This window comes from Wyeomyia smithii, chromosome 1, assembly GCF_029784165.1.
Source record: "Wyeomyia smithii strain HCP4-BCI-WySm-NY-G18 chromosome 1, ASM2978416v1, whole genome shotgun sequence".
Taxonomy (NCBI): domain Eukaryota; kingdom Metazoa; phylum Arthropoda; class Insecta; order Diptera; family Culicidae; genus Wyeomyia; species Wyeomyia smithii.
In genome coordinates this window covers 144,978,336-144,994,778 of record NC_073694.1, presented here as the reverse complement: position 1 = coordinate 144,994,778, position 16,443 = coordinate 144,978,336, and the positions used below count along the sequence as shown (strand labels likewise).

Genomic DNA, 16,443 nt, shown 5'->3' with positions numbered 1-16,443 from the left:
GCTGACTGTTTGTATCGATGCTATTTGCAATCCGAAATTCCTTCTTAACGCAGTAACTTAAGCTATCTTTTTTGTGTGTTCTACAATGTTTTTTTTTGCAAAAATATGCTGAATATATTCTTCATGATACAGTTTATTAGATATTCAAAAGATTAAAATTTTGAGGACTAGTCTGAAACGAAATAGTGTGTCTCCGAAACAAGAGAAGGTAGAAGAGAAAAATCTTCAGCAAAGTTCTTTGTGATACCATTGCCTAGAACTTCGCTGGGGACTCCATTTATCTTGAGCGTAAGATCAAAAAGTTTGATATTGTAGCGTCACTAGTGGCGCACACACTTTTTGAGGCTTTTTATGTACTAAATATCTCCTGGACATGTTATGTCAATAAAACCAGTATTTGCGGAGTAAATGAAAGTTCACGATTTTGGTTACTTATGAAAATAAAAATATGACAATATGAAATTTTTCATGGAAATTGGTAAACCTAGTGACGTGGAAAAAATTGCACGAAGGAATCTCTTTATTCTACGAAAGATTACTAACTTTTGTGGAACATTATAATTATTATGCAAGTGGACTCTGATATCTCGCGGTTACGAAACAGCCTTGTTTTTGTTTTAGAAGATATATTTTGAATTTATGACGGGAAGGTATTATTTAATCGTAGCACTTTTGTGGTACAACCTGTTCTTCAAAACAATTGGTATTGTAGAGATAGATATACTTGAAACTTTTCATCATTTTTGCTACTGGGTAATGAACTAATAATGATAACTGACTTATCACGAAATTGTCCATCATTTTATCTATCCAACAACATATTGACTGGTAAAATCCACCGTGTGATACGATACTTACCGTTTGAAATCTAACCTAACATTTGGTCGGTTTCACTCTCACTTTTACAGAATGTATTACAATATAAAAAAAACAAAGACGTAGCCCTACGTCCAAACCCTTTTTAACAGTCTCTTTTCATTCAACATAAAAAACAACAGTCAAAGCGAAGTTAGTTTACACCCATGTCTAGACAGTTTCCATTTGCTGTGTAGGTTATTCCACCAGACCCGCTATCTGGTGACATTCTAATTTTCGTTATTCAGCAGGTTTGAGGGTTTGCTAGTGCGATAACTGTTTTTCCTGGCCTCGATATATGTAGCACGTTGTTAATAGGTAAGAGAAAACAATTTAATAACTGTGTATAGATTGAAAATTAGATGTTATGAATCCTTCAAATTTAGTTTCTTTAAGTTTAGTTCCTTCAAATTTAATTTTTTCAACGAGAACTAACGGAAATCAAACACAGAGGTTTGTAGGCTTGAAAGTTCTCCGAATGCTTTTATCTATTGGAATTATCTAATGCTTTCGTTAAAATAATACCACAGATAATAAGGATAATAGAAAAAGCTTCAACCCGAAACGAACGCATGCGCACGAATCGATTACAATGAAAATCGTGGCGTCAGCTCACAAAGCTTACAAAGAAGTAAGCTTTAAGGATACAGGATGACGTTGGCGTCATCTACCGTAAATGCTGCAAATTATATTCGTTGAAGAGATTTCCGTAAACTTAGGGTATCTTCAGCGGTGGTCGTTTTTTGAAACAACTTTATACTAGATTTACATCAGCGAAACCTGAATAAAACCAGCTAATATAGACCAACTTTTCGTTCTCCGCATCGGTGTTGTATATCTTGTTGTTTTAAACCGCTGACATCTGTCACACTGTCAACAATTCAAAACCCCATGCTATCAGTTAATGAGACTTGTTATATTAAAAAGCACTTAATATTTAACAAACGGAAATTCGCTAATTTTTTCGCACATTAAACGATTACTGTGGCAAGACACTTTATATCCACAAGACTTAATGGATTTGACGGTTTGACAGTGATCAGTGACATTTTTCAGGATGGATTGGTATGATCAAAAATTTCTGCTACAAGTAGGGCTTCGGAGGATAGCGAAAAATATTTGATCGCGTAGATGTTCATCTTCCGTTGTTGTCTCATCAATCCTTCAAAATCTTGCAGTTCTTCAAACTTGGGTTGGGTTTTGAGGATATTGGGTGACATTGCGCAGCTCGATTCGAACGATTTTCGCTATTTTCAAGTAGGTCACATACTGCCAGATATGCTTTAAGCTTAAAAGGAGCTGTCATTGTCATTTGTCCTGCAGCTCATCTAACCCGCAAAGTCGAAAAAATACGAAAAACGAAACATAACGCCCCCCAGCGATCATTTAGTTTGTTCGAGTTGCTCGAAACGAAATGCGCAATGTCATCCCAGCATTTTGAACGTTTTCAGTTCAGTGTCTCTGAGGAACATTTTTTTGGCCTCTCAAGGTCTCCTCTAGTCCCACTATAATTAAGGCGCTTAGCAAATAGCCAACATATTTGTCATCCTGGTGGCTGATGGTTGCAAACCAAGTAGTTGAACCTACGGTTATGGTATTTCAGAATTCCCCCTTATGCTGGTCGGTTTCCTTGAAGCCAAAAACGACAAACCTGTTCATATTCTTCTTCAGAAAAGCCACAAAAATGAATTGTGAATTATCATAAAAAATCTTTGCTTTGTTTATTTCCCAACACTAGCAAAACGCTTATATGGAAATAGCTAAAAATGAAGTATTCAATAAAAATATGACGTTTCACCCACAGCGTACAAAGGGTTTTAGAACGATCTATTTCTTGTTTCAAAAAGTGACAAAAATAGACCAAAACGTATACCAGTTTCAAATTTTTTCAATTTAGATCTGGTATAAAACAAAATTTACACCACCGGTGCAGCAATGAATTTGAGTTTGTCCAAAAAAAAATAGAACAAAACAACGATTTTGACAACCGCTGAAGATGCCCTTACACTTTAATTTTAAACCGATTATACGTGAATCAGCTGTAAAACAGCTAGTTTGCAAATTGCATGATTACATTAATAACTCTAGACTTGTTATGATAATTATAGTACTCTGCATTAGAAGAGACGACAATGTGTTGAGTTGTGTTTTGTCAAATAAAATAAAAACTGTAACAATACACGAAACAACAAATAACAAGCAAACTTACTTGATACTTGACCTTACTAATGGGACACCCGAAACAATGTTCAATTCTAAGAGATGGCACTGTAGCGGTAGTGGTAGTAAAATCGAAATTTCTACGAGCATTTTGCTTATTGACCGAAAAAACTGCTATTAGTTACCTGGTTTTTATATTATTCTAACTTTCTAGTAGTTACTTTTACTATATGCAATCTATTTTTATCATAAAACTTGATTTTCTTATACAACTACGTTGACTCAATATAGTAGTACAGCAAAATCAAGTTTTTTGATAAAAATAGATTGAATATAGTAAAAGTAAGTACTAGAAAGTAAGAATAATATAAAAACAGAGTAGCTACCAGCAGTTTTTCCGGGCATTAAGCAAAATGCTCGTTGAAATTTCGATTTTACTACCACTAACACTGCAGCGCCATCTTTTAGTATTGAACATTGTTTTGGGTACCCCATGATGGTGAAATTTATTGGTTTATTAAAAAAATTAAAAATCATGTAAGTTAGACTATCAACAAAATCAAAACAATTCTGATCAAAAAGACAAAATATTGCGGTTTATCCCGACACTCAAATGGACCGCGCTAATATCTCTCGCCTTAGAGGTGCTTCACTCGCATAATAAAAGCTAAATCATGCGTTTGACATTTTATATTTAGCGATTATTCTCGAACTACCTTACATGCTACCCTACCTCACTAGTGATCCCGAACTTAACGTACTGCGCTTGGTTGACGGCACCTATTTCTTGACAGTTGGTTGAATCGCATGCTCCTTTAGCCCTTGTTCTCTACTGCACCACTTCGTCACTCAAGTTCCGTGACAGTGGCCTCCTCACCTTTGCATATTGACCGCTAACTGTTGCTTCTGCCCGCGTGTGTTTGTTTCGCTGCCGGGAGTAGATGGTTTCCGCTGCACTACCACCCTCTAACGTCACCCAGAGCGAGGAAAATCCAAACGGTCTAAATAAAAATGCCCTGAGAATCGTTACAGAAATGAGTCACGACTGTGCATAGAACCTGGAGGTGTAGGAAAGTTACCGCAGTAGAGTACCCTTGCGGGTTGCGATCGTCGGTCGTCTCTTGTCTTTGAGGCACTTGAACGGTTTGCCCGCGCGATGGTTTAATCTTGTCGCCTTAAAGGTGTCTTGTTGCCGCTCGTTTTCTAGTGCACTTCTGATCGTTTGGGATATCGTTGGAGATTCTCCCCGCGTGGCCGATCTGGGAAGATGGCGAACTATGTGGTGCTTTAACCCCATGAATTCAGATACCTCACCTTGCGGGAATTCAGCGCTGATGAATTTGCCCCGGGACAGAGAAAAATCCCTTCCGGTGTTGGTTCCGGGATTTAAGTAAATCACTTAAATAAATTTTATATTTCACGTGCCTTATCTTGGCTACAATTCCACCTTCGTTACAGCAAGCTTGGAAGTGATGGCGGCTCTGGTCTTATTCGATCGCCGTTATGGCGGATGTTCGATCGCTCTGGCATCGGCAAGAGAGTAATGGCGAGAGAGTATTGTAGTGTTGCCACATGCACGATCGGTTATTTTCGTGCAGATTGTGTACAGTTAACAACAACCCAATGTTTAATATTGGGAAGGTGTGACCTATTGCGATGTTTTTGCTAGCAATCATAATAAAAAGGAAAACTATAACGTAGACTATATGTTAAAGGGTGTACGGAATCAAATTGCATCATTTTCAAATGGCTTTAGTAACTCTTTACTGATTGGGTATTTTCTGAATTTTGTTCAATGTGTATTGTTGACACTGTGTAAGTTGCACTCAGCTGCTAGTGCAATCGATGGAGTCGGAAGAACAGAAGTGGCGTAAAAAAATTTTGCGCACATACCTCGAAATTCCGGATCTTTCGCATCGTACAGTCAGCAGGGAGCTGGGAGATGGTTTAATCTACAGTAACTCGCAGTTTTTAATACAACGAGCGTTTTGCCATCAGCCGGAAAGAAAAAAGTGACCAGAATGGATCTCCGTATGATAAGCGGGTGATTCAAACTTTTAAGAGGGATCCGAGTAAGAAATGTGGCTAAAAAACTGCTTTTGAGTAAAACTTTCGTTTAAGATGCGAAAAAACGTGGACACGTACACACGTACACACGTACAAATTTTCGAATCGCAATGAACGGCAGAACACGGTGGCGAAAACACGTGCACGAAAGCTCTACACCAAGATGTAGACGAAACCACATTGCCTCGTTATGGATGATGGGACATCTGTAAAAGCAGACTTCCGGGGCTCCAGTAATTCACCACTCAATATAAATTCGAATTCTTTAGGACGTTAGAAAGCAGAAGGTGTCAGTTTTCCAAAAAGTACATGGTTTGGCAAGCGATATGCTCGTGCGAAAAGCGGAGCACCCCATTCGTGATAACTGGGACGGTCAATGGGCAGGTATATTTGAACAAATGCCTTCAAAAGCGTTTACTTCCACTTCTGAGGTCACACAATGGTCCTGCAACTTTCTGGTCGGATTTCACCACGTGTCAATACTCGAAAGATGTTCTGGAGTGGTACGAGACCAAGGAAGTCAATTTCGTACCGAAGCATCTCAAACCCCTGAACGCACCTGAACTGCGACCAATCGAAAAGTACTGGGCCATCATGACGCAAGCACTTCTGAAACATCCTAAGGAAGTAAAATCGGATGAGAATATGAAGAGGAAATGGATTTCCACACAAAAAACAGTGGGTATAAACGTTGTACAAGATCTTATGAGCAGTGTTAAGAGGAAATTTCATGCATTTGGATATGGGGATGAAATTGAATAAAACGAGTAGTGAAAAAACTAAATGACATGTTTTATTTTACTTCATGAAAGTTAGAAGGCGATTGATTGGATGAGTGCAATTTACCAAAAGTTCATATGCAACATGTTACAAATCGCATAAATAAGCTTTAAAGCTTAATTTTCCTAGCCCTTATGCATGCTCCTATACATCTCAGACGCAGCAGCAGCTTCAACGCTTGGTTTGTCCGAAGTAACTTACCATAATCCAGCCAAGTGACTATTTCATTGGAGCTGACTATAGTCGCTTCAGTTCGATAGTGACGACGACGACGACAACGACGATCGTAAAGATACATTTCGAACAATCTTTTCGTCAGTTGAAGTGATTTTTAAACTCCAGCCGAAGAATGAAAAACATAAAAAAAGAGCAAAAGATTTCGCATGGAATAGTCGTGTGTAATATGAAGAGGGTTCACCTTCTCATAGGCAAAAACCAACCCAACTGAGTTTACGAAGTTCAAGTAGCAGCGAGTGAGACGAAGAGTTTACGTGTTCTCTTTTCGGTACTGCATTCCAAGATGTTGAGGCGTGATTCTAAATAGACTAAATAGATTCACAAATAGACCATAAACCTTTAATTCTTGCAAATTGGAACGCTTGTACTCTCAGAAACAAACTTGTTGAGCTCCTCGATTTTCTTGACGAGAAGGAAATCGATATTGTCATCATAACGGAGACCCAACTGCAGTCGGAAGTTAACGTCTTTTTCCGAGCTTTTGAACTGCTACGATCGGTGTAGGAGGTGGAGAAGGTGGAGGAGTTGCTATCATGATGAAATGCTGCTTAAGACTGTCGAAGCTATCGGAGTAGGAGTTAAAACCTGGCTCGGCCCCATCATCATCATCGCAGCGTACTGTTTCAAAAAAAAAAACCGTTCAATTGTGAAAACGATCTGGCTTAGCTGACTAAACAGTATCGTTGTTGGGAACCGGAGTCACAATCGGCATCGCGGAAAACATTGAAACCGGGCACTACATCACCGGAATACCCTTCAGAATCTCCTGGCTCGGGGTTCACCTAGTTCTAGACATCCTCCTGACCAACATGGTCATGTTCGAGGAGCTATAATCGTAATTGATGATAATGGTTTTATGTTGGCCATTATCAAAAACATCATATCAAGAAGACTGGGAACTCTGCCTGAGATTGATTGATAGATGGAGTGCGCTGTTTAATTTGACGCTTGTCATTTGTATGGGATCGATCCAGAGATGTCAGTCTTCTTAATATGATGTTCTTGCCCTTATCCTGTTTTTAATTTTCATTCGGTTTATGGTAACTTTGCTTGTTCTACAGTTATCAACTGAGTGTTATGATAGCACTTTTTTGTTTTTAATTGAGAATCTTCGAAGTGAACCAAAAGCAAGCAGGTGCAATTTACATGTTCTGAAATACTTAAACCACGCTTGGTGGGATGGTTTCCATAGATACGAACTTATTACATGGTATCTTGGTTTACAATATTAGTATTATACTTGGTAAAATTATTAAAGAGGGTAAAAACGAGGTTTTTGTTATGAACCAAACTCCTCAGCAGAAAGTCGTGGACTTGTGAAACCACCAGCGTTTAAAGGTTCTATTGCTATACTTTCATATGCTGAGTACCGAATCTGCATCTAACTGCCCCTAAGGAAGATACAGAGATTTTAAATATGGCAAAAAAATAGTCCATAACTCATAGTTTTTTAAACAATACGCATATAGTATCTTCCTGACAATTGTGTATATTGATGCTACTAAAAACTTTGTAGAACATAGTGATGCCTAGAAAATAGAAAAAAAAATATGTTTCATTGAAAGTGTGTTTTGACAGGTCTACGTCTAATAAAAACTCTCTAAGTCGATTCGAGTAAGACATACGAGTTTTGTGTCTTCGGCAAAGTTAGTCGAATTGGTTTACCTATAACTTTACTAAAGACCTCAACCTTGTATCTCCATGAAACGTAAAAAATATACTTTGCATATCACTTTTAGAGGGATTAATCATAAATCTCATAGCACCAGAAGATGCAGGGGGTCTTACCTATCAATTTTGTTGAAGACGTCATAATTTTATATTCAACGTACGAGGAGTTATCAATTAAGCGCGTCAAAATGGACTTTTAAACCACAGCGTGACTATGCGGACCTATGGGCCATGGGTAGTTTCGTCAATGCGTGTGAAGGTAAACCCACGAAAGATCGGCAATTTTTGTCCATGTTTTCACCGCAAACTATATTTGTTAATGTGCAAAAATTAAAACTAGACAATGATTCGTTTCACTTAGATCGGACATATACTAAAACTAAAGTAAAATTAACCCTGCATGCAGGGCCGGATTTAGGCGCTGGGGGGGCCGGGGCAAATTTGTTTGTGGAGCCCTGTTTTCTTAAAACGTTTAGAGGTAACGTTTTAGAAGGTGACGAGCAAAAAAAAAGTCGCCCCAGGTCTAGGGGGTCTCTTGAATCGGGTGGCCCGGGGCATTTGCCCCTTTTGTTACATCTATCATTTTACGAATGAACCCAATCCGAGAAGGTTATTCCATTCTGTGTATTCTGTTTTAGACTAAAATATGGTGAAAGTTTCAGTGAAAGGATAAAGGAGCGAAATTGCTCTGACGTTTATTACAAAAGTGAAAATTGTGCAACCTATGATTGCAATGAGGCGAAATTATATCAATGTTGTGATATTGTAAACATCGTTTTGCACCCAAACAAACACGTTTCAATTGTCGAGGCACTTCATCGAAATTCGATCAAGTAATCAAGGTAAAATGGTGTTGAAGCCACAAATGGCCGACTTCGAGCCACCACTTCGAATTTTTAAAATCAAAAAAGCAAAGCCTTGATGCTACATTCCGATTTGAAACTTGAGCTTCTGTTTATTTATACACAGACTTCGCAGCTGACTGTTTAGTGTACAGGACAATTGCGGTGCTAGCGCTACAATCCTACTGACACTAACAGTCTCTCCCAAGCTGAGACTCGAACTTACGATGACTGGCTTGTTAGGCCAGCATCGTACCTCGAAACCATCTGGGAGATTTTTAAAATCACATGACTAAAAAACATTCAAAGCGTTCCCTGCGAAATCGCTATTTTATATTTGCTACACTACAGAAAACATAAAATATCGTTTTCATAGGTGACACCTAAACTATTACCGATTCTTGTATCTTTTAGAATGCGATGTGGTGGCCAGTGATGGAAATCCAATCCCCTCTAGGGATTTTGAATGCATATAAAGCAAGCCTAAAATGCGTTGAAATTGTCGTCAGAATGCTAATAACAAAGAATCAGTTTTTTAATAGCGGGGATGTTTGTGATGAATTATTTATTTACTAATATTTATACAGAATTTTTATTGTGTGTTCTGCCACAAAGGGTGACATATCAACACTATTACATATATTTTAAGCTTTATTTCATGAAAAGATTGTAAGTGCTTCCGCAGTTAAGTGAATATAATTGTAGGAAAATTGTAAACTTACTTGTCAAGAAAAAAAGAGGAGGATTTTAAAATTAAACCTTAATCTAATCTTACACCTATCTTACTGACTATGAAGTGAGCTAATCGTTGTAATTGAGGATTGTAACGATTTTTGTCGGAGCTTATTGATAATTTGGTTTGACATATTTTCTAAAGTTTCCACATTAGTGAGTCTATGTAGTTCATTCGTGCTAAGCCAGAATCATTTTCAGAAGTTTGTTCTGAATCCTTTGAAGCATTTTCTTTCTGGTTGTACAGCAACTTGTCCAAATGGGGACTGCATATAACATTGCTAGTCTAAATATTAGTTTGTAAATTAACAGTTTATTCTTGAGACAGAGTCTAGATTTTCTGTTGATAAGAGGATACAAACATTTTATATATTTGTTTAATTTTGTTTGGATACTCTCAATGTGCTCCTTGAAGGTAAGATTTTTTTTATAAATTAGCACTAAATATTTAACTTGGTCAGACCAATTTAAGATTGCACCGTTCATCTTAACAACATGATTATTGGTGGGTTTGAGAAAAGAAACTCTTGTTCTATGAGAAAAAATAATTAATTGTGTTTTTTATGCATTAGGAGAAATCTTCCATTTGTGCCATTAAAAAATATATCTTGACTTTTTGCAGCCTACTGCATATGACACGAAGGCTTTTTCCTTTTACGGAAATGCTTGTATCGTCACAAAACAGAGATTTCTCACATCCTGGTGGTAAATCAGGAAGATCAGAAGTAAAAATATTATATAAGACTGGGCCCAAGATACTTCCTTGAGGTACATCAGCTCTAACAGGCAAACAAAGAATCGGTGTCGGTGCACTCTCTTTGCTTTCCTTTTTACGATATATTTTTGTCATTAGTGTACACCACAACACGTAGTTCTCAATGTGCACAACTCGGTATATGAAGATATTTGTCCCAGTTATACAAAGGGAATAGATCATGTTATATTCATACTCATATGAATCATGAATAAGATTTTTTGTCAGAAAAAGAAAGCAAGTGAGAGTGTATGCTTTTCTACTCTCGCTCAACTCAACAGCTGCCGAAGTAGTCCCTTCCTCCACACTTTCCCTCTCACCGCACCACACCTCTGCTGCTGCTCAGGTGACATGATATTCTTCTGTTGCTATCCTTTTTTCCCCTAACGGCCGGCGTATGGAGAGACAAACACAACGAGCAAATTTCTCCTCAGAGCTGATGTAGTCTAATCTCATGTGTCTGCTTTCTCCCAGAAACCTATACACCTTACCATATCAGCATTTCAATATGGGCTGAGAGGCTTCAAGTTTAATCGCGGCCTGTAACACTTCCGGATCTGCATAGATCAAGACTAAACGACGATTTCAGGGGAGCTCCGTAGCCACAAGGTTACCGAGTCCGCCTTAGTAAGCGGATGGTTGTGGGTTCGAATCTTAGTAGAATTTGGTTGCCAAAGGACTTTAGCATGGGTTTATTCTCAAGCTTCCCACCAAGTACCTTTCCATCAATCTGAATTCTACAGTACCTCTGTTGACTCTCCTTCTAACAAAATTAAGTCCCTGCTATAATAAAACTGGTGTGAGTAACGTATGAAAGTTATCTCCAGGGAATTGTAACTAGGCGAGGCTCGGTATAGTAGAGTAGTAAGCTAGAAACGGAAAGGTAAAACTTACACACAAGCACGGATATGAATGATAAGCGTATCACTTACTTCAATAGTGATACTGCCAATAATATGAAGTGCGGAGTACAGAAAACACCTGGGCAATATCACAATAGATCTAAGCTCTGTTCGCAGTGATGAGTCCACGCAGGAAAAAAACCTGAATTAATCCACCTAGCAGTGCAGAAACCTTTGTTATACTAACTTTTACTACACATAAACTTATTATGCCAGTAAACCATAAATCGTTTAAAATTTTATTTAAAAGATAGTTTTCCAGAGGATGAATCAAATACGATCATTGAATCAAACCTCGACGTAGTTTTCACAAATATTGTGAATGTCATCACTGGAGTCTGCGTTATATTTTTTCGACCCCAAACCATTTTTTAAGCTGTCTGGGATAGAAACAATCTAAAAATTTTTGACATAACCGAACGCCCAGAAACAATAAAGATAACAATGATGCAGATTTCATTCTAGAACAGTAAATATGTTTGTCAGTTCATTGCAATACTATTGATATACATAATTCCTCATAATTCAAGCTAAAATACCACAATGGCTTCGTTTTCAAAAATCAAAAAATCTAGAAAAAGAACATAGTGATTGTAGATCGTGAATTAGCATCGAATATTTCTTACGATTTGCAGCAAAGTTCAACAAACTTGCTCTCAAGAAATTATAGTTCAGAATTATACAGGAACGCGTTAAATGCTTTGTTACCGTATAAAAGTTGCTTGAATCATACGTGTGATTGTTTCAAGAAATCAACAAAAATCTTGATAAAATCTGTGAGGTTCAAATGAGAATAGATTTCATCGGAATTCATATAACTTCTTTTGAAAGTTGTCAGTTTAATTCTATTCCACATGTATGATTTGAAAATGAAGGTTTTTCGCAAGACTTAAGGATTCTGGCTTTTTAAATTGTATTCGAGAACGTTACTCTTTTTCAAGGCCTAGGCTGTATGGTAAAATCCAAAACAATTTCAGAACTTTATGAAACTTGCTACGACAACGAGAAGTGGAATAACATGGATACTCTGTTTGCACTGACTTTTATATTAGAAAGCAATATTTATAATACACAAAAGCGCAGTGTATCAGGTGAGTAAGAAGCGGACTTAAATAAGCGTTCCGGTTCCCTTTGAAATATTTTGAAAACTGTTACAAAAGGTTCATTAATTTACACCAGTTAGGACACACTACACAGAGTATGAAACACAGCAAAGATATCTTTTACTCTTAGTTTCTTTTGAGAAATAAATAGCGGTTGAAAAAAGAGAGAGAGCGAGAGAAAAAGAGAGAAAGGGAAATAGAAAAAAAAAGAAAGATAGAGACAGAAATGATCCAAAATGTACAATATCTTATGTTTAAACATTCTGATTTAACCCTCTAGTGCCCAAATTAATTTCTAAACGGACTTCGATAAAATCATTATAAACCATTATAAACACTTTTTAGGTATTTATTGAAGCTTTTCGGAACTTCGACTGAAGCCCGCCAAATGGCGGCATTGGGCACTAGGGGGTAAATATTCTAACATTCGAGCAACTAATAAAAAAACTCGCTCAGTATGATTTTTAAGGAGCTTGGGAGCTTCCATTTGCACATGTATACACCAATAGCGGATAATGCGTTCTGGAAGAAAGGTGGGATTTTTAATTGTTTTTCTTTGTTCGATTTTGATATACCACACAGATGAACAACATATTTACACCTAAACACGTACATACACACATACACATATATACAGCCAGTGTTCATTTAGTTGAACTGAGTCGATTGGTATACAAGACTTGGCCCTCAACAGATTCATTTGGTGTTCAAAGTTAAATATCCTATGTAAAAAAATACTCTTCGATCAATATCCCGAAATCTAAGCCACTAATCAAAAATCCACTCGGTAGCATTCTGGGGGAGCACAGTAGCTTTCATTTGCATATAAGATCATCAAAATAGGATATTGCGTTCTATAAAAAAGGTGCGTTAGTATTTTGCGGCACATACATACAGACAACATACATACACACACACATACACACGAACAGACATTGCTCAGTTCGTCGAGCTGAGTCGAATGGTATATACGGTTCGGCCCTCCGGATCTTGGATCTATTTTGCGATTTTCGACCGATTTTATAACCTTTGTTTAGTATAACGGTAAAACGACGCTTGCATCATATTCGTGACATTTCCATCGCTGGTGGTGGCTCGAAGTCGGCCATTTGTTGCTTCAACACCATTTCACCTTAATTGGGCTGACGAAGAAAATGATTACTGGACAACTTCATTCAAGTTTAATTTTCGCTTTTGTCGACTGTCTGTCAACACAAATAAGCCTTATTCACGTTGATTACTGTAAATAACTGTTCAAAATTTAAAGGTCGATAGAGAATAATTAGAATGGACACTCAATTATGCAAGTCTACACCGTAAAACTGATTTCATGAAATCTAAAAGTTGAAGTTAAGAACTATAGAAAACAGCAGTTCTGTATCATCAACAACCAAACATCTCTATGAGTAAAACATGAATAAATTAACCTTGGGTAGTGCTTCCAACAGTTGACGGCGAAGTCTATGCCGAGTAAATGGAGGGTCAACTTCCGAAACGTAAGGCTGGATGTTGCTTTGCTTCATGTTGTGAATAGCAAAAATTGGAAACTTTTATCTGCCAATTCAAAAACGAAAGTCATGTAGAAAAAAACAGTTTTTTATTTCCTTTTTTTAGGTCACGACGAACCTGTGAGCTGCAAAATGTGCGCTGCGAACCACTGAATCCGTGTGCTTTTTCTTCTACTTTTACACCTGCATCACCGTGACTGACAGAACGGTAGCAGGTAACAAGCGTCTAAGTAATTATTATTTCATTTACTGCTGAATACTTGATAATCAGTAGAGGAAACCGAGCAGGGCAAAATAATTGCGGGACACATTTTTAATTAGAGCTTTCGTTTAAAAATGGTCAACTGATGAAGCTTCTACGCGTATGATCATTCGAAACGACAGCGGTATTTCGGAATTGCGCTTTCGACACTGATTTGCACCATCATCATCATCATCATCATCACGCTTTCCATCCTAGCAAGAGAGTTTAGTGACTAAGGTTTTCTGCCTGTTGAGTGGTAAGGTAATGACAAGTAAAATGGTTGTGAGGCCTATAGTCGAACAAATACAACAAAAAAAAACGTGTTCAATATGATGCCTTAACGCTATGCCAATGTTGATTACTAACGTGAAATAATTTCCTATGATTGGAATTTGTAACATTCAGTTTGTTAGAAGCTGTTTTATTCCAATGATAAAGATTTTGTTATTGCATTGAGCGTTACTTGAAACTAAAAATTATTATCAGCATTTAGCATTATCTATTTTTTCATTTTTCACAATCGATATTCTTCTAAAAAGTGATTATAGAATAAAGCAAACCCCAATATAAATGAAAGAAAATTGAACCATCAGAGACATCAAAGCGTCTGCATTTACAGCATCACTTTCAACCTAGTAAATTATGCAAGTCAAAGTTCAAAATGTCCATTTGTAGTACAATTATACAATGGGAAATTGTTGTCATTCACGACAGCATAAACAGCCAGTGAACAATTCCACTTCGTGCTATATAGTTTCTGTGGGACTGTGGGATCGAAAATAGCATCGCTTCTCCCTGTGTGCAATTACATACAACTGTACGTACACTTCATCCCACGGCTAAGCAGGAAGAATAGCGAAAGTCGGATGTCGCACTTCCGCTTTCCGTCTGCTACAGATGCTACCGGCTGCTGAAACCCTGAGTGTTCCCTGGCAGGCACTCAATTGTGCTGTTCGGGTAGGAGAATAAGTGTGTGTCTGTGTGCGCTGTTGTACATCTATAAAGTTCAACAAAATTAATGAGAGAATCCACAGTTTTTTGTTTTCCGCTGTTGCAGCTGCACCGTAGCACACGTTCTGCCGAGCCCGAAACGAGAGTTTGCTGGTTAGTTAGTTGTTTTTAATTTTTCCATGTACATTTTACTGCAGATTCGCCCTTTTTTCAACAACACGAGAGCTGCAGCTTTTGTTCGTACAGTGAGAAACCCTTTTGCCTTTTTCATTTCAGAAGGGCGGCAATTTTCCACCCGTTATTATTGTGTCCTAACGCTTGAGAGAATATTTTGTATTTTTTTCCTAATTATCCGGAAGCTATCTCTCACCTTGACACCCGCCAATACAAACGAATAAACCAATTGGCAGCTGAGGTGATTCGAGCAGTATAGAAGTTCCTGGAAATTTGTTAAACTCTAATGCACAGACAGCTAGGCGAAGAAAAATTTCCAAGAGCTGGAAAAATGTTCGCAAGTTTACTGCTGCTGCTACTGATCGGAGCAATCAGTTGTGATGAGCCCAGACGAGATGCTGATGTAGGTTTTCGAAGTAACATCAAGCAGGTAATCAAGCAGAAACTCTAAAACATTTTCTTTTTCCCCCTGCACAGTATCCGCCACCGGATTTTCTGGTAAAAATGAAGCCCATGCACGACGAATGTGTCACTGAAACTGGTGTCTCCGAAGGTAGGAAAACAATATTCCGGTTTTCATCCGAAAGAAAATTACACCCACAAGTTTTATCATTACAGATGCCATCAAGCGCTTTAGCGATCAAGAAGTGCACGAGGACGACGCACTCAAATGCTACATGAACTGTCTGTTCCACAAAGCCGGTGTGGTTGATGACAAGGGCGAATTTCACTACGTGAAAATTCAGGACTTCTTACCCGAGTCAATGCATCTGATAACGCTCAACTGGTTCAAGAGGTGCCTGTACCCCGAAGGGGAGAATCTTTGCGAGAAAGCGTTCTGGCTGAACAAATGCTGGAAGCAGCGTGATCCGGTACACTATTTTTTGCCTTGAGCAGCTGGGAAGACGAGAAAGTTGTTTTTTTTGCCAAATAATTTCTTTTCAAATTTTATGGCGATATTGTTTGACTCCGATTAAGCAGATCAAAATGGTGAGAAAAAAAATGTTTTTGGGTTTTGGATGAAAGAAATGATAACATTCTTAGATTCAAACGTAAGACTGGCGATTTTTTGGTACACGTGGCCCCACAATACCGCGCGCCCCGTCCTGTCCTAAACTGCTCAACAAATGATGTGCGGAATAAATTTTCTTTTTTTCGGTTTTATCACGCCTCAAAGAAAATCCCATGAGGAACTGTCAGAAAGTTCTTATATAATATATAAATGCAGCATTTTTATTGCAGCATTTTTATTGCAGCATTTTTATTGTTCCAACTAAAAATCGAAATAGCGGCTCGCGACTTTCGATTTTTTTACTTATGCACAAAGCGGATAATGTCGCATCTAGTGCGCTATACAGCGCATCAGATACGCTTTACAGCGCACTAGATGCGACATTATGCGCATTGTGCATAAGGTAAAAAATCGAATGTTGCAAGTCGTTTTTTTTCGAATTTCAGCTGGA

The 16,443-nt window shown here is 37.9% G+C and overlaps 1 protein-coding gene across 1 annotated transcript; it reads left to right on the top strand.

The window, feature by feature from the left end:
* Nucleotides 1-14,861: 14,861 nt before the first annotated feature.
* Nucleotides 14,862-16,158, top strand: LOC129728633 (pheromone-binding protein-related protein 6-like). The gene is made up of 4 exons (XM_055687085.1): nucleotides 14,862-14,959; nucleotides 15,083-15,383; nucleotides 15,458-15,533; nucleotides 15,599-16,158. Exons 2-4 carry the CDS (start codon nucleotides 15,267-15,269, stop codon nucleotides 15,871-15,873), a joined length of 468 nt encoding a protein of 155 aa, XP_055543060.1. The 5' UTR covers nucleotides 14,862-14,959; nucleotides 15,083-15,266; the 3' UTR covers nucleotides 15,874-16,158.
* The last annotated feature ends 285 nt before the right edge of the window (nucleotides 16,159-16,443 follow it).